The following is a 23874-nucleotide window of genomic DNA, read 5'->3' as shown; positions in this document are numbered from 1 at the left end:
TTGTCTTTCTGGGTCACACCCAGCGATGCTCAGGGCTTCCTCCTGGCTCTGCACTCAGGAATCCCTCCTGGCGGTGCTCGGGGGGACCCTCGGGGGTGCCTGGGATTAGAACTCAGGTCGGCTGCGTGCAGAGCAAACGCCCTCCTCACTGTGCTATTGCTCAGGCTCTGAACATGCGTTTCTCTGCTGCCCTTGTGGGCTGTCCTTATTCCCCGAGAGATGACGCCTGAGTGACGTGGGGTCTCTGGTCTCCCACTTTGGGCTTGGGACTTCGCTGAGATGCTTTGATAACTCTGACGTCATCTGACTGAGCCTTTGTTTGCCCCAACACACTCAAGACGGCAGGGCAGGGTCTGGGTATCTGAACCCGTTTCCCTAAGGACCCACGACTCCTTAGTGACCTCTCCCAACAAATGAGCCTGTCCCATGAGCCCCGAGCTCCGACCCCGGCTCTGCTGCCACTAATGGTGTCTGGGCCATGCAGAGGTGGACACGAGGTCGCTAAAGGCATTCCGAGTCCCTCGGCTCTTGGGACGGATGGGGGAGGGGTCACAGCACGGCCCCCATCACAGCCCTGCTCTCCCCAGCTCTCCTCTTGAGGGCCCTGGGCACGGCGGGTACAGAGTGGGGTGTCCACACCGGGACGGCGGGGACAGAAAGACGCGTGTGCCCGCAGTGTGCTTCTTTAATCATCGGTATTTACAGCGTTCGTCGGACTGACAGGGAATAAATAAAGTACACAGTGGGGACTCGTGACTCGCGAATACAGAGTCCGCGGACCTGTCCCGTGTCCGGGAGCGACAGCAGTGGGGGGGGGGGGGCAGAGACGAAGCCTGGACCCAGCACCCCTGCAGGCCGGCAGCTGATCCCGACGCGGGGGGGGGGGGGGACTCGGTGCCGGGGGAAGCCAGCAGCCCCCATTGGAGCCAAGAACAGGACATCCCGCCGATAAACGACACAGGGGAACAGTCTCGATTACCAATACACATGTCTGCGAGCACCAAAACACTTTTGCAACTCCTACTTTCCACCTCACCCCCCAGCCTCTGGGGCTCCTTCCTCTGCAACTGGGTCAGCTCCGGAGAACCCCGATTCTCCACCCCACCCCCCCGCTGCAGGGGCTCCCGGACCAAAGGGATGGACGCAGGGGGCAGCTGCCGGCCCAGGCTCTGTCCCAGCTCCGCACACTCGCCCCACAGGCGCAGGCGTGGCACACACACTCCGCCCCCCTCCTGGGCCACCTGCTCCTGGGATCCCCACCTAAGACCCTCTCCGTGACGCCCGGGAGCCCTGGAACCTTCCAGCACATGCACACACCCCACGTGGCCATCGTGAGCGTCTCGGGACTCTGCAAGCACCACTCTGAAGGCGAGCCTGTGGCTCCTGCCTCCGGCCCCCCGGCCCCCACTCCCTGCTCCCCTTATTCGCGGGATCTGCAGGAACCACGCAGACAAGGCCGGGCCCCCCGCCGTGCCGAGCTGGGGTCCCCAGAAGCTGCAGCATGAGGAACAGCTGTGTCCCGGACGCTGTTTGATCCCGGAGTCGGATTTTCTGGAGTTGAGAAACGTATGCAGAAACCTTAGCTGGAAGATCGGTGGGTTCAGCCACTTGCGGGTGTCAAGAGTCGTCGCCCACCAGAAAGTTAGGGAGGAGGAAGGGGTCGGCCGCTGGAACCCGGCCGAGTCCCTGCTCGGGGGGACAAAGGCAATTGGCTGCATCGGCCAAGCGGGAGCCACCTGGAAGCTTCTCCGGGAGCATCTCAGGACCGTCTCTGCCTTCCTGCCGGCCTCAGCCGGTCCACGACCAGACACGCGGTGGCCTCAGGGGCCAAGACCCCCTCGCTGCGGCAGCCCCCCGTGCCACTTCCTCCTCCCTCTCTGGCGGCCAGATTCCAGAATGTTCCTTGCGTTGCGGCATGTCGGTAGAAGCCACTTCATCCTCTGCGCCACTGAGGACACAGGCGCCCACGCCGCTCTCGCCTCCCGAGACACAGTCACGTTCGCGTCCCCTGCCCGCACGTCCCCACGTCCCTCTCCGCCCGGCCACGCCACCTTCCCACACCTGCCTCTGCAGCACCCCCCGCCCCCGCCGCGCGGACCCCTGGCCCCCCGGGAGATGGAACAGCCACGTCCACCCGACCCTCTCCTCCCTCTGCTCGGGTCCGAGTCCCTTCAGCCGCTCCCGTGGGCTCTGCCACCCACGCCGCGGCACCACCCACTTTGCGACACTCGTGGCTCCAGGGCAGCTGGACGCGGGGACGCGTGGCGCCCTCCGCGCCCCAGAAGCCGCGGCCCCCATGCAGCACAGCAGAGAAAGGGGGTCGGGGGGGGGGGCTTTGCTGTGGCCCTGGAAATTGTCCTTCTGGGCCGCGGGTCACGCCAGACGGGGCCGTCTGCGCTGCTGAAAAGCCACGATCCGTGGAGGTGCCCGCCTGCCCGCTCTGGGGCCTCTGAGGGTCAGCGGGGCCCGTGGGGGCCAGGAGAGCCGGGAGGGGCTGCCCCCTCTGGCCTCCCCTGCCGGGGGTCTCAGCCTCCACCGATGCCAGGTGATGCCTTCCGCGGGCAGAGCTGGACGGGTGTCCGTCACGGGCACACGGAGACGGGGAAGCGGGTTCAAGCGGGGATGGATGGGCGGGAATCCGGCTGGCCCCGCCGCCCGGGCCGCGGCTCCTCGCGTCCTCCAGGCCGTCTCCTGCGCGGTGTCCGGTGCGGGGAAGGACGCGCCCGCCGCCGCTGCAGCGCCCGGCCCGGACACGCGTCCAGCTCCCGCCCGTCACCCCTGCGGCAGCCCCGAGTCCGCGACTGCTTTTCCTTCTGAGTTCTTTAATGTAAAAAAATCGGAAGTGCGTGTAAGGGAGCGCGGGCGCGCGGGGCGGGTCACTCGGCGCCCTCCTGCCGCAGGAGCAGGTGCAGCTCCTGGAAGGACGGGCGGCGCCGGGCGTCCCTCCGCCAACAGCTGAGCAGGAGCGCATACAGCGAGTCGGGGCACACGGCCGGCTGCGGGAGGTAGGTCTGCGCGGGAGGGGCGCGTCAGGCCGGGGCCGGGCCGAGACCCCAGACCCCAGCGCTCGCACCCCGGGGCTGCCCCACCGGGCCAAAAGGGGGCACGGAGCGAGACACCAACTGCTCCGAGGCCCTGGGAATCCACTGCTGGTTTGCTCTGAGGCAACAGCTGTCTGTGCTCAAGGCTGACTCCTGGCTCTGTGCTCAGGGCTCACTCCCAGCTCTGTGCTCAGTGCTGACTCCTGGCTTTGTGCTCGGGGCTGACTCCTGGCTCTGTGCTTGGGGCTGACTCCCAGCTCTGTGCTCAGGGCTCACTCCCAGCTCTATGCTCGAGACTGACTCCTGGCTTTGTGCTCGGGGCTGACTCCTGGCTCAGTGCTCGAGACTGACTCCCAGCTCTGTGCTCAGGGCAGACTCCTGGCTCTGTACTCAGGGCTCACTCCTGGTGGGGCTCAGGGGGCCCTCTGGGGTGCTGGGATCCAACCCGGGTCTGCCCCCTGCAGCCGTGCGCCCGCTGTGCCGTGGCTCACCCTGGAAAGCAGGAGCCCGCCCCGCCCAGGCTGAGCCCCCCTCCCCCCACCCCGGCAGGGTCTGCTCCACCCCCGGGCCCCGCGGCACCTGGCGGCCCTGGTCTCGGAAGAACTCGCCGGTGTTCTCGATGACCTGCTCGTCCGACAGCTGCGAGTAGGGCTGCTCCTGGCAGAAGGTCAGCATCTCCCACAGGGTCACCCCGAAGGCCCACACGTCGCTGGCCGTGGTGAACTTGCCCTGGGCGGACGCCGAGTGAGCCGGGCCGCCAGGGGCCCCACGGCAGCCAGGGGACTGTGGGCAGGAGGCGGCCCAAGCCCCCCACGGCCCCCCAGGCCCCAAGCCCACACACGCCCGAAGGCGCCAGGACGCGGGGATGGAAACCGGACTGGGCGGCGGGGAGGGGAGGGGCGGGGAGGAGAGCGGTGGAGGGGCCGGGGCGGGGCGGAGAGGGGAGGGGCTGGGAAGGGGCGTGGCCGGACAGAGAGGGCGTGGCCTGGCGGGGCGGGGCAGAGAGGGGCGGGGAGGGGCCGGGAGAGGGGCGGGGCTGCGGTACCAGCAGGATGCTCTCCCAGGACATCCAGCGGATGGGCAGCACGGCGCGGCCCTGGATGCGGTAGTAGTGGCCGCTGTACAGGTTCCGGCTCATGCCGAAGTCTGCGATCTTGATGGTGTAGTTGCGGCCGACCAGGCAGTTGCGCGTGGCCAGGTCCCGGTGGACGAAGTTGAGGGACGACAGGTACTTCATGCCCGAGGCGATCTGGGTGGCCATGAACTTGAGGTCAGCGTAGCTGGGTGGGCGGGACAGACGGAAGGACGCGGGGTCAGGGCGGCCAGGGGGCCGTGTCTGCGCGGGGGACGGCCCGCTGCCAATACTCCAGGGTCCTGGGCTGAGGGCCACGCCGCGGGACTCTGTTTTTTATTTTTTGGAGGGGGGCTTTTTGGGTCCCACCCGGTGATGCTCAGGGGTTACTCCTGGCTCTGCACTCAGGAATCACCCCTGGCGGTGCTCAGGGGACCCTATGGGATGCTGGGAATCGAACCCGGGTCAGCTGTGTGCAAAGCAAATGCCCTCCCCGCTGTGCTATTGCTCCAGCCTCACACCCACAGTATTCTGGGCTAATTCCCAGGCTCAGGGCGCTGTGCTCAGGGCTCATTCCCAGCTGTGCTCACAGCCACTCCCATCTCAGTGCCCAGGGCTGACTCCCGGCTCTGTGCTCCAGGTCACTACTGTCTCAGTGCTCAGAGCTGACTCCTGTCTCTGTGCTTAGGGTCACTCCTGCCTCAGTGCTCAGGGCTGACTCCCGGCTCTGTGCTCAGGGCTCTCCTAGCGGAAGTCTGGTCCCTCTGTGGTCCTGAGGTGCACACAGGCGAGTCCCTGAGAGCTGCAGGCCCTGGACCGTCTCTGACTGGATTCCCTTGTTCCCAGTGGCTCCGTCTCTGCAACTCCGAGAATCCCGCCCTGACCGCTGTGACCGGCTTGAGGTGGTCAGCCCGCCAGCTCTGTCCCCTGGAGCCCACCCGCGCTGCGCGGTACCTGACGGTGGCAGAGCTGCAGGCGGGGCCGGGGGGCTCGTGGCGCGACAGGAACTGGTTGAGGTCCCCGTTCTCCATGTACTCGGTGACCATGCACAGCGGGTCCTCGGCCACGCACACGGCCAGCAGCCGGATGATGTTGGGGTCCTTCAGCCGCGCCATGATCTTGATCTCCTTCAGGAAGTCGCTCCTTCCGGGCAGGAGACGGGATGTGGCGGGACCACCGCCTGCCACCCTCCCCCCAGAGACCCACGGGGCTGGGCAGGGAGGGGGAGGGGGCAGGGAGGGAGAGGAACAGGGAGAGAGGGAGGAGGCAGGGAGGAAGGGGGCAGAGAGGGGTGGGGCGGGCAAGATGGGGTGAGAGTGAGGGGGCAGGGAGGGGGAGGAGGACAGAAGGGGGAAGGCAGCAGGGAGAGGGGGAGGGGGGCCGGCAGGGGAGGGGGACAGGGAGAGGGTGAAGGGGCAGGGAGGGGTGAGGGAGGGCAGGCAGGGGTGAGAGGAGCAGGGAGGGTGAGGGGGAAGGGAGGGGTGGGGCGGACAGGCAGGGACAAGGGGGCTAGAAGGGGTGAGGAGGGTAGGGAGGGGTGAGGGGGGCAGGGAAGGGGAGGGGTGTTAGCAGGGAGGGGTGGGGAAGGCAGAGAGGGTGAGGGAAAGGCAGGGAGGAGGGTGCAGAAAGGGGAGGGGTGGCAGATGGGTGAGGGGTGCAGGGAGGGTGAGGGGGCAGGGAGGAGTGGGGCAGGCAGGCAGGGGTGAGGGGGTAGGGAGGTGCGAGGTGGGCAGGGAGGGGTGCGCGGGCAGGTAGGGATAAGAGGTGAGGGGGCGGGCATGGGTGAGGATGGAAGGGAGGGGAGAGGGGGGCAGGAAGGGGTGAAGGCTGGGGTCAGGGGGTGGGGCTGGGTGGGGGCCGCCCCACACCTGGCGTTTTTGTTGGCGTCCGCCCGCAGCATCTTCACGGCCACAGGCATGGGCTGGCTGGCACTGACGTCCAGGGCAAAGTCCTTGTCCGCGAACTTGTCCATGCCGTCCACTTCGCAGAGGTGGACCTGGGCGGCGGGGCGGGGGGGTCTGGCTCTGTCCCTGGGGTCAGCCTCCAGGGCCGTCTCCTGCGAGGCTGCCAGCCCCGACCTGGCCGCCGCTGCCCTCTGCCCTCACCCTCCAGTGGACGCGGCCTGGCCACCCCTCCCCATGGATGGTCCCCCGCTCACCTCCCCGAACTGGCCCTCGCCCAGCTTCTCTTTGAAGGCCAGCAGCTCGCGGGGGAACTCAGCCAGCGCCGCCTCCTTGCCGGCCAGCAGGTCCATGGCGACGGCGGGCACCGAGTAGGTGTTGCCCCCGGTCACCCCCTGGAGGTTGATGATATCGGCCTCGGCGTAGTGGGGCGCCCCCTCGGGCCCGGCGGGCAGCGCTGGCTTGCCCCCGCCTGGGGAGACAGCGAGCGAGTGTCCGGGGGCCTGGACCGGGGCGCAGGCCCTAACCCCCCCACACCCCCCCCCCGCCCCTGCCCCACACAACCTTGCCCCGCCCCCCGCCCAGCCCCGCCCCACAACCCCGCCCCGCCCACGTCACGCCGCGCGCCCCGCCCCACCCCACGCCCCCGCCACGCCGCGCGCCCCGCCCCACCACGCCACTCCACGCCCCGCGCCCCCGCACCGCCCCGCCCCGCCCCTCTCACCTGCCTCGTCCTCGGCGGGCGCGAACTCGGGCAGCCGGCGGATGAGCCGCGATGGCTCCTGGTAGTCGGGCCGCAGCGGGAAGATGCGCTCGTAGGTGGACGTGGAGCCGCGCTCGCTGGCCGCGGGCGAGCGGCGCTGGGTGGAGCTGGCCTCGCTGGGCAGCGACAGGCTGACGGTCAGCTCGTCGTCCAGCATGCGGCGGGACGCCTGTGGGCGCGGGGACGGGCGCCGTGAGGAGAGAGGCGGACCCGGCCCCGCCCGCGGCCCCCCCGCCGCCCACCTTCTCCAGCATCTTCTGCCAGAACTGCCGCCACAGGATGATGACGATGACGGCCAGCAGGATGAAGATGATGGCCACCAGGCAGCCGATGAGCACCCGCGTGTTGCTGTCGTCCGCCTTCAGCATGGGGTCTGGCGGGGCGGGGGGCGGTCAGCTGCGGGCGTGTCCCCGCCGGGCCCCCAGCCCGGGGCCTTCCACCCGGCGAGAGCTCCTCCTGCCTTTCCTTCCTGCTGCTTTGTCTCTGGGCCACCCCAGCAATGCTCGGGGTCACTCCCGGCTCTGTGCTCAGGGCTGACTCCCGGCTCTGTGCTCAGGGTCACTCCTGGCTCTGTGCTCAGGACTCCCAGCTCTGTGCTCAGGGCTGACTCCCGGCTCTGTGCTCAGGGCTGACTCCTGGCTCTGTGCTCAGGGTCACTCCTGGCTCTGTGCTCAGGGCTGACTCCCGGCTCTGTGCTCAGGGTCACTCCTGGCTCTATGCTTAGGGCTGACTCCCGGCTCTGTGCTCAGGGCTAACTCCTGGCTCTGTGCTTGGGGTCACTCCTGGCTCTGTGCTCGGGGTCACTCCTGGCTCTGTGCTCAGGGCTGACTCCTGGCTCTGTGCTCATGGCTGACTCCCAGCTCTGTGCTCAGGACTGACTCCTGGCTCTGTGCTCAGGGTCATTCCTGGCTCTGTGCTCAGGGCTGACTCCCGGCTCTGTGCTCAGGACTGACTCCTGGCTCTGTGCTCAGGGTCACTCCTGGCTCTGTGCTCAGGGAAGACTCTTGGCTGTGCCCCAGGGACTGCTGGGGCACCAAGGTCAGCCCTGTGCAAGGCACCGTCCCCCCACTACCCACCCTCCTGCCCCTACAGCCCTCCGCTGCCCTTCTGCTTTCAAAGACACAAACTCACCATAGGTGCTGGGCGCCCCGGCCGAGGTGGGCAGCGCCCCGGACATGTTGTACCTGGCGGCGTCTGGTCAGAGAAGGACAAGCGGGAATTGGGGAGGTGGAGGGACCCCACGAGCAGGGGCCACTGCGGTCAGTGTGGTCAGTGTGTGGGGCTCTAAAGGCAGGGGCAGCTGAGGACACTATGGGGGTCCCTGTGGGCTCAGATGGGGAGTTCCTGTGTGGTCAGTGTGGGGGTCCCTATACGGTCAGTGCAGGTCTCTGTGTGTCCAGTGTGGGGGGTCCCTAGGTGGGCCCGTCTGCAGGTGCCGTGTCAGGGTGTCCCCCACCCTGCCCCCGCCGCCCACCTGACTGGAAGGTGACCTCGCTGAACATGAGCCAGGCGTCGGCGAAGTGGTACTGGCACTTGATGGCGCTGGCCATGCGGTGCTGCAGGGGGACGGTGACGAAGCGTGCGCTGGGGTTCACGCTGTCCAGGACAAGCGGGAAGGACACGGCGTTGGGCTCCCACTCGCCCGCGTCCGAGCGGAAGAAGCAGTGGACCTCCCGGAAGATCTTCACGCCTTTGGCAAACATGTTGTTACAGTGGACCTGGCGGGGTGAGCGGGGTCATGCCTTTGGCAAACATGTTGTTACAGTGGACCTGGCGGGGTGAGCGGGGTCATGGTGGGCTCAGGGCCATGGGGGCCGTGCCGGGGACTGGTCAGCCGGGAGTGAGGCAGCTGTCCTGTCCACTGCACTAAGGCTGGACCCTAAAAGCTCATCTGCACCGGACTTCAGAGAGCTGGAGGTGACCCCAAGCCCACAGGCATGTCCACTTGGGGCTGCTGGAGGGGGTGGCCACCGCCTGTGGGGCCTGGGGAGTGTCCACTTGGGGCTGCCGGTCCAGAGGAGTGCCCACTCGAGGCAGCCACCCTGGGAGTGTCCGCTCATGGATGGCCACCACCCGGGGCGTGTCCATTCTCCTACGCCCACTCTCCCACGCCCACCCCCGCGTCCACCCCTGCGTCCACTATCCACGCCCACACCCCCGCATTCTCCTCTGCCCAACCCCTTGTCCACTCCCTTGTCCGCCCCGCCCACCTTCATGGCCGTGAAGTTGCGCACACGGTCGAACTCGAAGGTGATCTCCACGAAGCCGCCCTGCGCGCTCGCATTGCGCCAGCCCACGTAGTCGTAGCCCGGCCACGCGTGATACTCGTGCGTCTGCGCGAAGTCGTCCAGCCCTGACACGCCGTCCGTGAGCTGGCCCAGGCCCTCGGTCATGCTGCGGGACACGCGCGTCAGCCCGCGGACACGGCCCAGCAGGGACCGCCGGACACGCAGGTCCCGGGAGGCGGGGCCTGACGACACGCGGCCTATCAGGAGGGGCCTGGCAGACACGTGTACACAGGAAGGCGGGATCTGGCAGACACGTGGGTACAGGGAGGCGGGGCCTGACACACTAGAGGCGGGACCTGACGGACACATGGCCTATCAGGAGGGGCCCGAAAGCACACAGCCTACCACGAGGCGGGACCTGAACAGACGCATAGCCTATCAGAAGGGGCCTATAAGTACACAGCCTATCAGGAGGAGGGGCCTGTGCGAACACACTTCCTATCAGAGGGATCTGCAAGGACACCGGGCCTATCAGGAGGAGGGGCCTGCAAGGACCCACGGCCTATAAGGACACGTAGCCTCTCAGGAAAGGCCTGCACGGACATGCAGCCTATCAGGAGGGACCTGGAAGGACTCGCAGCCTATCAGGAGGCCTGTACGGACTCGCAGCCTATCAGAAGGGACCTTTAAGGACTTGCAGCCTATCAGGAGGGATCTGCACGGACACACGGCCTATCAGGAGGGACTTATAAGGACTTGCGGCCTATCAGGGAGGGACCTGTACAGACTCGCAGCCTATCAGGAAGCACCTGTAAGGACTCACAGCCTATCAGGAGGGACCCGCACGGAACCATACGGAAGCTGGACTGTACAGAAGCGCTGCGCCTGATTGGGGGTCGCCGACCACCCTCTCCCACACGCACACCCATGCAGCCTCCAGTCTCCAGTGGGCGGGGACAGCCTATGCCCACGCCCAGGCGGAGGTCACGTGAGGTCCCGCTCTCCTGGTCCAGCCGGGCTGCCCCCAGGGGTGCGCCAGAGAGGGCGGTGGTCGGGGTCACTCCTGGGAGTGCTCAGGGCTAACTCCTGCCATTGCTCAGGGATGATTCCCAGCTCAGGGCTCACTCCTGGCAATGCTCAGGGCTCATTCCTGACAGTGCTCAGGCTGACTCCCGGCTCTGTGCTCGGGGATCACTCCTGGTGGGCTCCACGAACCATATGGGATGTTGGGGCTCCAACCTGGTCTGCCCTGTGCAAGACAGCACCCTCCTCGCTGGACCCTCCTTCCTTTGAATGCTGAACTACTCCCGGGGCTTGTCCCTGCGGCCAGGGAGAGGTGAAGAGAGGGGCCGAGCCCCCTCTGACAGTGCTCGCAATCCTGTAGTCCAGGGTGGAAGGCGAGCCCATGGTCCACCCCCAGGCACAAAGGGTGTTCGCAGATGACACATTGTATTGACCACATACTGGCTACGTGCTGACCTTGCCCTGACCACATACTATGTTCTCAGATTGTGTACTGACCACACAGTGCCCGTATGCTGACCATGCATTGACCTGTGCTGACCACATACTGACTGCGCCCTGTGCTCTTAACTGCGTACTGTCCACGCACTGGCCAAATACCACAATGACCATACACTGACCACACACTGACCACGCACTGACCACACACTGACCACACATTGACCACGCACTGACCATGCACTGGCTGCACAATGACCATGCATTGACCACACAATAACCAGGCACTGGCCACACTGCACTGACCATACTGGCTGCCCAGTGACCGCGCACTGACCACGCACTGACCCGAGCCCCTTCCCCGGCTCACCTGTACCCCACGGCCCCGTCGTAGACAGAGTCGTTCAGGTAGATGACGGAGCCCCCGGGGAGTACGAGCTGCTGGCCGGCCGGCGCGTTGTAAGAGACAAGGCCGTCTGCGGGGACACGGGCAGCGCTCGGGCGAAGGACCTGGCGCTGTGGCCGAGCCCGGAGGGCCACGGGGGCGTCCTGTGACCCCACGCACCCCATGCCCGGAGGCTGCCGGGTCTCCCTCTCTCCCTCGCTCCCCTCTCCCTTGCCGCACCCCTCACCCCGTCCCATCTCTCCCCCAGTCTCTGCCATCTCGCCGTCCTCCCGTCCCCCCGCCCCCGCCCCCCTGCGCGGCGCCCACCGAGCCACAGGCAGCCATACAGCTCGACCCTCATGCACACATTCATGGAGTGGTCGGTGACGGGCACGAAGCGCACGAGGCGAGCCACGATGGGCGGCTCCAGGTCCTTGAGGAAGATGTCGTAGGGGTTGCTGTTCCCGTCCAGCACCTGGGGGGCGCGAGGCGGGGGTGGGGGGGCTGAGTGGGCGGGGCCGGCACCCCTCACCCCTCACCCCGCGGGGACGGGGCGCGGGGCACCGTCCCCGGCCAGGTCTCTCTGGGGGCTGCGGGGGCGCCCCACCTGCTTCCCCTGCCGGTTCCGCCAGGAGATCCAGCGCGAGCCGTCGCGGCTGTAGTTGATCTTGTACTTGGGAGCGAACTCGATGCCGTGGCCGCCGGCATGGCGGCCCTGGGTGCCCACCAGCGTGATGAAGTGCAGCTCCCTGAGGTCGATCTGCAGGAACTCCTTCAGGTTCTGGGGCTCCACGGGCACCTCGGGGCACCAGGCTCCGTCACCCTCCTCGGAGTCCAGCCTTGAGGGTGGGGGACACGGGCAGGGCTGGGCTCCTGGCTCACCCGCGCTCAGCCCCCCCCCCCCCCCCCCCGCCGCACCCCGGCCCCGAGCCCCCGCTCACCTGCCATACTTGGCGGCCGTGGAGTCCGACCACTGGCTGGAGGCCGTGATGTCCTCATCGGGGATTTGGCCGCCGGACACGCCCAGCGGGTAGCGGCACACGGCTGGGGGGGAGGGAGGGCGGGCTCAGCCCCGGGGAGGGCAGGGGGCTCCCTGAGGCTTGGCCCCTGCCTCTGCTCTCCCTGGGTCCAGACGCGGCCGAGCGAGAGCAGTGCCCGTGACGGGTCCATCCTGCACGGGTCACCTGGGCCACGCCTCCTAGAGGCCCCCAGGTGGTCCCCACCCATGGCCACCGGCCTTGTTTGCAGGAACTGCGATGTCAGATGTGGTCAGTTCGGGGGCCGGAGGACGTGGTCAGGGGCCAGGGGACACAGTCAGGGGCTGTGTGTGTATGTGTGTCGGGGGTTGGCGTCCCCAGGCTAGGGGACAGGAGGGAAGTGAGCCCTGGGACACACCATCGGGCACTGCTCTCTCTGCCCTCCCCTCTCTCCCAGCTCCGTCTCCCCATGGGGAGACCCTGCCAGGGGCAGGGGGACGTCCTGCTGTCAGGCGCCGGGGACGTGGGAAGCCGTGGGAGACTCTCTGGGGCCAGGAGGGCCCACGCGACTGGTCAGTCCCCACTGCCCCTCATCCCAGCACTGACCCGGCTGGCCTCGTGTCACGGGAGTGCCCCCCACCCGAGCACCCCCAGCACGGCCCAGCAAAGAGCTCGGGATGCGAAGTTGGGAAACTGGCTTTCTCAGCCCAGTGGGTCTTTGGGACCTGGGGGGGTGGGAGGGGGCGGTGGCCAGGCCCCGCCCGTGGCTGGGGGGTCTGTGCGGGGCTGGCTCGGAGGCTGCAGTCGGGCCCACCCCACCCTGAGCCCACTGCAGGCTTTGTCCCTTCCCCCGGAGACCGCGGTGCTGGCCGGGGCAGGTGCCTCCCATCTCGCCCTGTGGAAAATTACCCGGCCAGGCCCGAGGGCCCAGAGCAGCGGCTGCGGCCAGCTCAGCTTCCAGGGCAGTCACGTGACCCCGTGTCCACCAGGGGCCCCCGGCTCCAGTGTCTACACAGCTTCCAGGAAAGGAAGGGCCTCGTGTGTGTGCGTGTGTGCATATGTGTGTGTATGTGTGTGTGTTTTGGGTCCCACCCAGCGATGCTCAGGGCTGACTCCCGGCTCTGCACTCAGGAATCCCCCCTGACGGGGCTCAGGGGGCCCTATGGAATGTTGCGGATCGAACCCGGGTCGGCCACGTGCAGGGCCAGCGTCCTCCCCGCCATGTCATCACTCCGGCACCCTGGCCCATTTCCTCTGTCTGTTTGGGGGAACGGGGGATTTGCAGTGACAGGGGCCAAACCGGGATCTCCCGCCTGCAGAGCACGTGCTCAGCCCACTGAACTGTCTCTCCTGCCCCTCCCAGGGCTGCAGGCTTCAGATCAGAACCGCCAAAGCCCAGAGAGGGCTAGCGACCATGGTGAGGATGCATATAAGACCCGAGTGAGCACAAGCAGGAGTGAAGCTCCCATCTCGGGCCCGCTGCTTCCCTAGGTCCAGGCTACCATCACTGCTTCTCCCCGCCCCCCAGCTTGCTGCCCTGCAGAGGGGGGGTGCTGGGAGGTTTACAGAGCAGACCCTGAGTCAGGGCACCCTGTGGGTGCCTCCAGGGGGGGTTGCTGCCCACAGGTGGAGTCTCTGAGAGGGAAACCGCCTGCCAGGGGCAGGATTGCAGGTCCAGAAGAGCAGGGAGTAAATAAAGGGGTGGGAGGCGGGGAGAGGGACCCTGAGGAGGGACTGGGTACTCAGAAAAGGTTCCTCCTTTTTTTTTTTTTTTTTTTTTTTGCTTTTTGGGTCACACCCGGCGATACACAGAGGTTCTCCTGGCTCTGTGCTCAGGAATTACTCCTGGTGGTGCTCTGGGGAGCATATGGGATGCTGGGAATCGAACCCAGGCCAGCCGTGTGCAAGGCAAACGCCCTCCCCGCTGTGCTATGGCTCCGGTCCAAGGTCCCTCCTCTATTTCTTGAGGAGGCCTTGAAATTGGGCTCCCAGCGTCCCTCAAGCCACTTCAAAACAAAGAGGGCATCACTAGCAGATGCGGCAAAGGCGGCCAGAAGTGACTGGACTCTGGGTCCCGCTGACCGCACGCGGGATTCCAGCACCCACCCCACCCTGCGCCCCTCGCTGTGGCAGGCCCTGCCCCCCACGACCCTAGCCCTGCTCCACTCCGTGGCCTTCAGGCCATGGGGACTCTTCTCCCGTCTGCATGCTGCACAGAGCTGGCCCCAACCGGTGGCCATCCCTGGGTCCCCTGCAGTCTGGATGGCTGAGTCCCCCAGTGGACACTCTGGAGGGGCAGGAACTGCGCAGTGACAGAAACCCTTGGTGGGTGGTTTCTGAGGCTCTCTCTCCCAGAAGTGACCAGTCACAGCCCTTGGCAAGGGCCTGGAGTTTCCCTGGGCCGGTCACTCCGCGAGGCCCTGCCAAGCACACAGGACACTGCCGGGTTCAGGAAGCCGCAGAGGTCCAGTTGGGACCGGAGCCCAGGTCCGTGTCCAGAGCTGGCCCTTGGGGCTGGCCAGGTGGGGGGACAATCTGCGGTGGGGCTTAGCTCCTCGGAGATACTGCTGACCGAGAGGGCCCGGGAGGCCGCTGCAAGCCCTGCCCGGCCAGCCGACCAGGACACCCCGAGGTTTGAGGGACTACAGGCCTGGACGCAGGACACAGACGCTGGACGACAGCACAGCCTGGACGGGCACTGTCCACCCTACAGGAGGAGGCTGGCCGCGACCCCACTCCTAGGTGGACACCCCAACCTCTCCAGCCCGCTTCTAAAGCGGGTGTGTACTGAGTGGAGTCCACCACGCAGTCCCCTTGCGGGGATGCTTCACCCCAAGACCAGCCAATTCCGTCCTTCTCCGGGGAGGATGGGGCGTGGCCTTACCTTGGCCAATGAGGGCCCTTTACCGAATAGGGGTGTGGCCTTACCTTGACCAATAAGGAGCTTGTCTCACGGGGGCGTGGCCTTACGTTGACCAGTAAGGAGCCTGTTTCATAGGGGCGTGGCCTTACCTTGGGCAAGGAAAGCATTTGGCCAACAGGGGCTTGGCTTTACCTTAGCCAATGAGAGGTTGCTTGGTCGATATAGCGGTGTGGCCTTACAATTGGCCAATAAGAAATGTTTGATCAACTGCTTTGTCCAATTAAGGGCAGAAGCATGGTCTCGCTTTGTCCAATAAGGGATATTTGCTCAATGGAGGCTGCCTTGCTTTCTTGGTCCAATGGGGGGGGAAAAATTGGCTGATGAGGCGTGGCCTTGCTTTGGCCAATGAGAGATGTATGCTCGGTGGGGGCCTGCCTTGCTTTGTCCAATTAGGAGATTAATCGAGAGGCGTGGCCTTGCTTTGGCCAATGAGAGCTCTAGATGTTGGGTGAGGGCGTGGCCTTTCTTTCTTTGTCCAATGGGAGGAGTTTGCCATCGAGAATGGGGCGTGGCCTTGTTTTGGCCAATAAGGCCTCAGGGGTGGCAGTCCTATTGGTTGTCGGTGCTCCTCTGTACCCCTTTGAGAACCTGCGTCTGGAGGGGACTCTGCCAGGTGCCCCAGAAGGTCTTTAGGGCCAAGGGGCGATTCCTGGAGAGATGCACGGACCCAGAGGACCCCAACAACCGCCCCTCGCAGCCAGACTAGGCTCTGTACAGGTGTCTGGGCTGGAAGGCAAAGCAGCGGGTGGCCCGGTGCATCCCGAGAACACGGGTCGTAGCGATGCACAGCTGGGAGGGCGTTGGCCCTGCTGCGGGCCGACCCGGTTCGAGCCCAACAATCCACATTGTCCCTGAGCACTGCCAGGACAGAGCGCAGAGCCAGAGGTGACCCTCTGAGCATCCCCGGGTGTTGTCCAAAAACCAAACAAAAAGGTAAAAAAAAATGTTAAGAAGGGGAGCACTGGGGCTGGAGCAATAGCACAGTGGGGAGGACGTTAGCCTTGCACGCGGCCAACCCGGGTTCGATACCCAGCATTCCATAGGGTCCCCCGAGCACCGCCAGGAATGATGCCTGAGTGCAGTCAGGAGTCAGCCCTGAGCATTGCTGGGTGTGACCCAAAAGGCAAAAAAAAAAAAAAAAGGGGGGGGGTGGAGCACTTAGATCTTCTAACAAATCTCCCCCCGCGTGGGCAGCAGTGTCTGCCGCATCTCCCACAACCAGGGCACACAGACACACCAGCGGGTAAGCCTGCTGTGTCCTGTGCGTGAGGGACCCGTGGGCCCTCAGGGGGCTGCCAGCTCCGTGGGGGTGGGGTGGGGGCTCCTGGACAGCATGCAGCTGAGTGAAGCAAGGCCAGCAGTGGGGACAGAGATGGCCACACCCCACGCAGACGAGCATCGAGAATGGGGCAGTCTCTGCAGCAGAGGGCTGCCTCCATCTCAACTCCTCTTCTCCCGATTCCAGGAAGACAGGCAAGGCAGTGGGTGCTCCCTCTCCCTCCGTGTGTGTGTCAAAGCCACTTCCGGTGGTGCTGGGGGCCCAGGAGGTGCCGGGGGTGGACCCTGGGGCTCGGCCGGCAGGGCGTGAGTGAGCTCAGCGGTTTGGGCATTTCCCCCCACCCCGCTCCACTGACCATTTTTATTTGGGGGTGACTGTTCGGTTTGGGAGCCACACCCAGCGGTGTTCAGGGGTTACTCCTGGCACTGTGCTCAGGGATCACTCCTATGGGATGCCGGGGATCGAACCTGAGCTGGCAGCGTGCAAGGCAAACGCCCTCCCTGCCAGCCCCACCACTGGCCTTTTTTTTTTTTTTCTTTTTGGTTCACACCCAGCAATGCACAGGGGTCACTCCTGGCTCTGCACTCAGGAATCACCCCTGGCAGTACTCAGGGGACCATATGGGATGCTGGGAATTGAACCTGGGTAGGCTGCATGCAAGGCAAATGCCCTACCCGCTGTGCTATCACTCCAGCCCCTCCACTGGACTTTTTATTATTATTTTTTTTGTAATTTGTCTGTTCTCCACCCCACTCTCTTATCAAGTGCTCTTCAGGGATTTTCCACTGGAGATGTCCAGGTTATGGACATCCCTGCCTGTCCCGGCCAGGCTCAGGCACGGGGTGGGGTGCTAGGGAGGCATCCAGCGCCCTGCTGGACAGCGGCCCCGTTACCTGGGTTGACCTGGGCTCCGGCCGAGCACAGCAAAGGCAGCAGCAGGAGCAGCGCGCAGCGGATCCTGGGCGGAGGGCGCATGTCGGCGGTCGGCGCTGGAACCCGAGCCTGCAGCGGGCACAACCCGGGGGACAGGGAGGGACGGGCAGGGGTGAGTGAGGCGGGGACACGGCGAGGCCGCCTGCACGGGCCTGCGTGGCTGCCCTTGGCGAGTCCGCGAGTCCAGCGAGGCCCGAGCGTCGTAAACCCCCTGCGAGAGCCGCCCACACCCACGAAATAAACTAAAGTCATCAGCGCGAGGGCCTGGCGGAGACAGACCCATGTCGTCAGCGGGTGTGGTGGCGCAGGCCCCCGGGGCGTCCCGCTTGTTTTCGTGACTTTTCACGTCCATCTCCATAGTGGGCCGGCCGGGGAGAGCAGGCCACGTCCAGCCTGACCCTGTGACCCACACGGCCACCGCTCAGCCCGACTCCTGGGCGTGCGCATGTGCACAGAGGCAGAGACGGTTGTGCGGGGGGAAATTTCCAGACTCGTGTGCATGCCCGAGTTAGTACACACTATCACCCACGAGCGCCTCCACGCGGAGTCACAACCCCAGGAGGGTCTCCAGCCCGGGACAGGCTATTTTTGGTTTTAGGGGGGGTCACACCCACCAATGCTCAGGGGTTCCTCCTGGCTCTGGATTACTCGGGAATTACTCCTGGTGGTGCTCGAATGGGAGGCTGGGGATGGAACCCAGGTGGGCCGTGTGCAAGGCCAGCGCCCTCCCTGCTACCCCAGCCAGCTGCTTCTTTTTTTAGTTGAATCATCGTGAGATAGTGACAAAGCTTTCATGATTGCGTTTCAGCCATACAATGATTGAACACCCGTCCCTCCACCCGTGCACACTTTTCTTTTTCTTCTTCTTTTTTTTTTTTTGTTTTGTGTTTATGGGTCACACCTGGCGATGCACAGGGGTTACTCCTGGCGATGCTCAGGGGGCCATATGGGATGCTGGGATTCAAACCAGGGTCGATCATGTGCAAGGCAAACGCCCGCCCCGCTGTGCTATCGCTCCAGCCCCACCCCGTGCACACTTTTCACCACCAATGTCCTCAGTAGCCCTCCCACCACCCAGCTTTTTTTTTCCTTTTGTTTGGTTTTGGGTCCCACCCAGCGATGCTCAGGGGTAACTCCTGGCTCTGCACACAGGAATCACTCTTGGTGGGGCTCAGGGACCCTATGGGATGCTGGGGGGGGGGGAACATGTGCAAGGCGAGTGCCCTCCCTTGACTTGGGTTTTTTTTAAATTTTGTTTGTTTGGGGCTGGAGCAATAGCACAGCAGGGAGGGTGTTTGCCTTGCATGCGGCTGACCCGGGTTCGAATCCCAGCATCCCATATGGTCCCCTGAGTACCGCCCAGGTGATTCCTGAGTGCAGAGCCAGGAGTGACCCCTGTGCATTGCCGGGTGTGACCCAAAAAGAAAAAAAAATTTGTTTGTTCGTTTGGGGGCCACACCCAGGGATGCTCAGGGCTGACTCCTGGCAGGGCTCAGGGGACCCTCTGGCGAGCGGGTACGGAACCTGGGTCGGCCGTGTTCCGGGCAAGGGCCTCCCCACTGTGCTGTCGCTCTGGCCCTCCACCAGCTCCTTTTCTTGGACCCTCAGCTGAACAGCTGCAGGGACGCAGCCAAAATGCACCCCCACACCCCCATGTCCAACGCAGGACTCACCCCGGGTCCTTCATGGTAACCCAAGGAGGTGGCCGGGGAATTGCTGCACATGGGCCGGGTTGGGGGGGGGGGTCATAATGGCTCACTTGCTTCCAGAACCTTCTGCTGCATGCATGGGAGCTGCACTGGGGACAAGGCTTGGGACAGAGGCCTCCTGGGTCCCCTCCAGCCCCGAGTCCCAGAGCCAGGACACGCAGAAAGGGAGAATCCTGCCCCCTGCAATGCCCCGGGAGCAGCGCGCTCTACGGAAGCCCGGCGGGGCCAGCTTGCGCACGAACGGCCCAGGGCCCAGGCGGAGCTCCGAGGGTCCCTCCCCCAAGAGGCCAGACCCCATGACGCGACCTGCCACCTGCCTCCCACTTCTGGGAGTTGAAAGCTCAGCTTTCCCAGCGGCTCTTCCCCTGGGTTTTATTCCTGGGGTCCCGAGGCCCCGCCCAGCGCCTGGCAGGGGGTACAAGGAGGGGAACTAGGGGGTGACGTGGGCGAGGGCCAGTCCCCCCAAGTCAGTTCCCGCAAATCAGCCCCAAACGTACGAGCCCAGCTGAGCCTCAACCAGATGTTTTCCCTTTTTAAAAAATTGTTTTGGGGGGGTTTTGGGTCCCACCCGGCAATGCTCAGGGGTTCCTCCTGGCTCTGTGCTCAGGGATCACTCCTGGCAGTGCTCGGGGGACCCTATGGGATGCCGGGGATGGAACCTGGGTGGGCCACGTGCAAGGCCAACGCCCGCCCCGCTGTGCTATCGCTCCCTACCATCCCCCAAGCCATCCTTTAAGAACCTTCTGGAAGAGACACTGTCCCTCACAGTCTGCGGCGGAGGCTTCTGGGAGTTGGGCAGAGTGGTTGAGGGAGGAACTGAGCTTCCCGTGGCCCCGTCCTGCCCCCTGCCCCTGCTCCATCCCCCGCCAGGACCATATGCTGGTATGGTAAGTTGCACATGCGTGTGCCCACACATGGGGGGACAGGGCTGGCCCTGGTGCCACGGAAGAGATAACATGTTTGCTCTGTTAGGGGCTGCGGCACAGACAGCCCTTGGGGACAAGGCTTCTGATGCTGTTCCCAGCTGTGACCCCTTTTCACCCAGGAGTGTTCACACACACACACACACACACACACACACACACTCATACAGACACACACAGACACACGTACACACACACATACACATGCAGACACACAGAGACACAGATATATAGACACATGCACAGAGACAGAGACGCACGCAGACACACATATGCAGACACACACAGACACACAGATGCATACACACACAGACACACGCACACACACAGACACACAGACACACACAGACGCACACAGAGACACAGACACACATGCAGATACACACAGACACACACAGCCACAAGACACACATGCAGATACACACAGATACACACAGCCACATAGACACACACACACAGACACATGCGCACACACACAGACACACGCACATACAGAGACACAGACACACACAGACACACATGCAGATACACACAGACACACAGCCACATAGATACACGCACAGACGCACAGACACACGCACACACGCACACACAGACACACGCACACACGAACAGACACCCCCCCCATTCTATAAAGGAGGTCTCAGGCCTGAGGTTCCTGGGGTGGGGGGTGTCTGCTGTCCTACCCAGGGCCCCTCGGGAGGCAGACGGGAGTCTGGAACTTTCGTGCACGGGGTTCCAGCCCCTCCTGCCCCATGTGCCCTCCCGGCGCCCAGTGCCCAGGCTGTCGGGCCCCAGGAGAGACTGAGGGTCACGTGTGGCCCTGAGCTGGGCCAGGCGCGGGGGCTGGGCGGGGAGGGGCCGGCAGGAGCCCGGGGCCTGGTGCCTCGTGGGCCAAGCAGTCGGCCCCGTGGCTGGAGGACCCCAGGGGAAGGTTCTGGACCTGGGGTGTGGACAGAGCGAGCAGCACTGAGCCCCCCGGCCCCAGAGGCCCCGGAGACCCCCGGGAAGTCTGAGGGGGGACAGATGCTCAGGCCCGGGTCCTGTGGTCTCCAGTGCTCGGACATGCAGCAGAGGGAAGCCCGGACCATGTGGCCTGGGACCCCAGGGCCGCCCACCCGCGCCAGGGGAGCCCCCAGGGGCCGTCCACATCTGGACCCGCTGTCCGCTTCCCGGAAGGACAAACAGGGGCACCCATGCCTGCACCCCCACCCCACTCGGAGCCGAATGTGACGCCTGGGGGTGGGTGTGAGGGATGGGCCCCCACTGAGGCTCACATGGACACGTGTGGGCTTCCCCACGGCCCCTCCGCCTGCCTGAGCCCCCCGGCTCCCCCCGCTCTCCGACACGGCCACGGCCACGGGATGGCGGCTGCCCCGGCGCCCGCGCTCGAGGGGCCGCCAAAAATGCGTCATCCCCGGCCCGCCACGGACACGCTGAGATGCCCCCTAAAAAAAAAATCCTATGTCCCCCGCCCCGATCCCAGCCCCCCTTCTGGGAAATCCGGGTCGGCGGGTTCCGGAAGGATCCCTTGGTGGGGGAAGGATTTGGAAGGAGAAATCCTGCTCCAAATGGCTGCCTGGAGTCGTCGGAAAAATTCTCCACCGCCCCCCCCTTCCCTGGCCTCCCCGCCCGCCTCGCTGGGGGCTCCTGAACCCCGAGAGGAGTCTGGTCTCCACGGCAAACACCCCCAGATCTTCCACAACAAGGGGAGGCGGCCGGGGGCAGGAGGAAGAGGAGGCCAGAGCTGGGGGTCCCAGTTGCCAGCTGCAGAAAAGGCCCCCCCCGCCCGCAGCTCCGGGCCTGCAGCCCCCACTGCGGGGGACACGGCCCCCCAACACCAGGCTCCCACAGTCCTGCTCCCCCCGACTCATCCCTCGCCTGCAAACGTCGGGACCCCGCCAGGCCCCGTCTCCACCCAGCCTGCGCCCGCTGCCACGGGGCCCCTCCCCGCTCGGGCCAACACCACCTCACCCGCCCGGACCCCGGCTACGTGTGCTCTCGGGGGTCGCTCCGGGGCCTGGACCCCCCACACACACTTCCTGTCCCCTCCTGGCCAGACCGGAGCCCCCTCCTGCATCCTTTGTAGCCCCCCCTCCCCAGACGGCAGGAGAGGCCACTCCGGACTTTTGCTTTCGGGAAGGGAAAGACAAATAAGGGTGAGGACGGAGGGAGGCGGGCGCGGGGGGGGGGGGGGGCCCAGGCCACTTACATTCGTCCAGGGGGCACCCGGCTCCTCGGGGAAGCGCCCGGTGCTCGCCGGGTGCCGGGGCCGTCGGCACCCACCCAGGGCTGATGCAAGACGCCTCGGAGCAGCCTCACATTCTGCGGATTCCTGGGGCCGCGCCAGGGGCCCAGAATCCAACGTCTTACACATTTGGTTTCAATTAAGAAGGGGGCTGGAGGGCGGCCGCGAGGCGCCAATCACGGCTCCTCCAGCCCGGGCGCTGCTTCCCGGCCCGAGGGACCAGGCAAGGCTGTAATTTACAGCGAAACCCATTCATAGAAGGGGGAAAATATGGATAACCAGGGCAGAGGCTTAAAGACACAGCGCCCGCAGCCCCGCCCGGGCCGCAGGCTGGGGACCCCTCCACGGAAGCTTCCAGAACGGGGCAACGCAACACACCGAGTTGAGGATGTTTAGTTTCTTGCCCATGAAAGCCCAGAGCTGGGGATCGGGCGCCCCAAAAACATGAGCTGCACACCCGTGGGCCACCGAAACACACGCACACACGTACACACATACATACATGCACACACACGCACTCACACACGCATACATATGCACACATGCACTCACGCACACATATGCACACGCACGCACACACATGTGGGCACACATACATATGCGCACACACATGCGTTTACACACACGCACATGCACACACAGGCATGCACACATGCACACACAGGCATTCACACACATGCACACAAGGTGTGCACACACATGCACATGTACTCACAGATGCGTGCATACCCACACACACATGCACTCACATGCACACACATGCATGCACATGCACACATACGTGCACACACATGCACACACGCATGTGCACACACACACTGTGTGTGGGTGCCACTCACCAGCTCCGACGCTCTGTCCGTGAGGGTTGGGCTGCACTGGGGCCACTGACCCAGATCACACGTGTTTACAAGAACTTGCCACATTATTTGGAAACCCCCATCCCCCTGCTCCCCCCGTCTGGGCGGCCTGGGCCGGATCGCGGGGTGGGGAGGGGTGGCTGCCGGCCTCTGTCTGTGATAACGAAGCCCCAGCCCCGTCCCTCTCGGCGCCCGCTCTTAACCCCTCCGAGCCCGGCTCCCTCCAGGCCCCTGCGCAGGCTGAGGCTGGCCAGGGGGAGTGAAGGGGGCGCAGGCTGGTGGACCGAGTCCAGGCGACCAGCCGGCCCGGCCCACCTGCTCGTGAAGGCCTCGCCTTGAGCCGGGCATCACCGTCCCCATGTGGAGCAGGCGTTCGGGGAGGCGGAGCCCGAGACGCTCACGGGGGTGGGTGGGAGGCCGAGAGGCGGGCAGGGCCAGCGCTGGTGCCCTGCGTGGACAGGCAAGAACCACGCAACGACGGGGCCCATGCGGAACCACAGGGAGGGTCCCACCTGCGGGCAGGCCACGCCGGACCGTCAGAGCTGATGGACCTGAGCACCGGCACCAGGAGGGGACAGCAGGACTCACGGGGAAGGTCCAGACCCGTGTCCATGAGGAGGGGGAGGGCTGGTGCCAGAGGGTGTAGACAGGTGGGTGTGGGTCCGGGTGGGCAGGGGTGCAGGTGATGTCAGTACAGCCTGTCTGTGCAGGTGACACGTGTCCCGCGTGCTATGGCCCTGTCACGGGGAGCGCGGCCCCCTTCCTGGCACGCTGCGGAACAGGACATCAAGGCGCCAGGAGGTCGCACACGAGCCGGGCTTCAGAGGCGTTGCCATGTACAACCTGCCCCTACCCACCACTATTCTCTTGTATAAATCCAACAGACTCCAGGGAAGCAAATGTGAGGAGGATTTTACGCTCCAGTTCCACCCATGGGCACATCAAATTGACCTCTGTGCAAATCAAATTCACCCTTTTGCAGATCCAAGTTTTCCGTGGAAATATTTTCATAAGTTTTGTTAACACAAATAAATCCAATGTAGTTCTTATCAAAAGTAAACAGGACGGTACACGGGGAAGCGCTTGCCTTGCATGCGGCCAACCCAGGTTTGATTCCGGACAACCCACAGGGTTCCCCGAGCCCTTGGGAGTAAGTCCTGAGCATTACCAGGCA

The 23874-nt window shown here is 65.0% G+C and overlaps 1 protein-coding gene across 3 annotated transcripts; it reads right to left on the bottom strand.

The window, feature by feature from the left end:
• Window positions 1–2157: 2157 nt before the first annotated feature.
• DDR2 (discoidin domain receptor tyrosine kinase 2) lies at window positions 2158–22046 on the bottom strand. Of its 3 annotated transcripts, XM_055120979.1 has the most exons (17): window positions 21808–22046; window positions 16924–17032; window positions 11793–11895; window positions 11459–11690; window positions 11179–11326; window positions 10837–10942; window positions 8988–9171; window positions 8252–8495; window positions 7909–7971; window positions 7020–7150; window positions 6739–6946; window positions 6272–6486; window positions 5982–6109; window positions 5068–5256; window positions 4087–4321; window positions 3621–3770; window positions 2161–3011 (listed from the first exon to the last, which is right to left on the bottom strand). In XM_055120979.1, exons 1-17 carry the CDS (start codon window positions 21970–21972, stop codon window positions 2877–2879), a joined length of 2745 nt encoding a protein of 914 aa, XP_054976954.1. In that variant the 5' UTR covers window positions 21973–22046; the 3' UTR covers window positions 2161–2876. The 3 variants fall into 3 exon arrangements, with proteins under 3 accessions (XP_054976955.1, XP_054976954.1, XP_054976953.1); XM_055120980.1 differs by lacking the exon at window positions 21808–22046 and having other exon boundaries at window positions 2158–2820; window positions 16924–17411; XM_055120978.1 differs by lacking the exon at window positions 21808–22046 and having other exon boundaries at window positions 16924–17409.
• Between the last annotated feature and the right edge of the window lie 1828 nt (window positions 22047–23874).

The sequence above is a fragment of the Sorex araneus genome, chromosome X (genome assembly GCF_027595985.1).
Source record: "Sorex araneus isolate mSorAra2 chromosome X, mSorAra2.pri, whole genome shotgun sequence".
Taxonomy (NCBI): Eukaryota; Metazoa; Chordata; class Mammalia; order Eulipotyphla; family Soricidae; genus Sorex; species Sorex araneus.
This window is presented reverse-complemented; position numbering and strand designations above follow the sequence as displayed.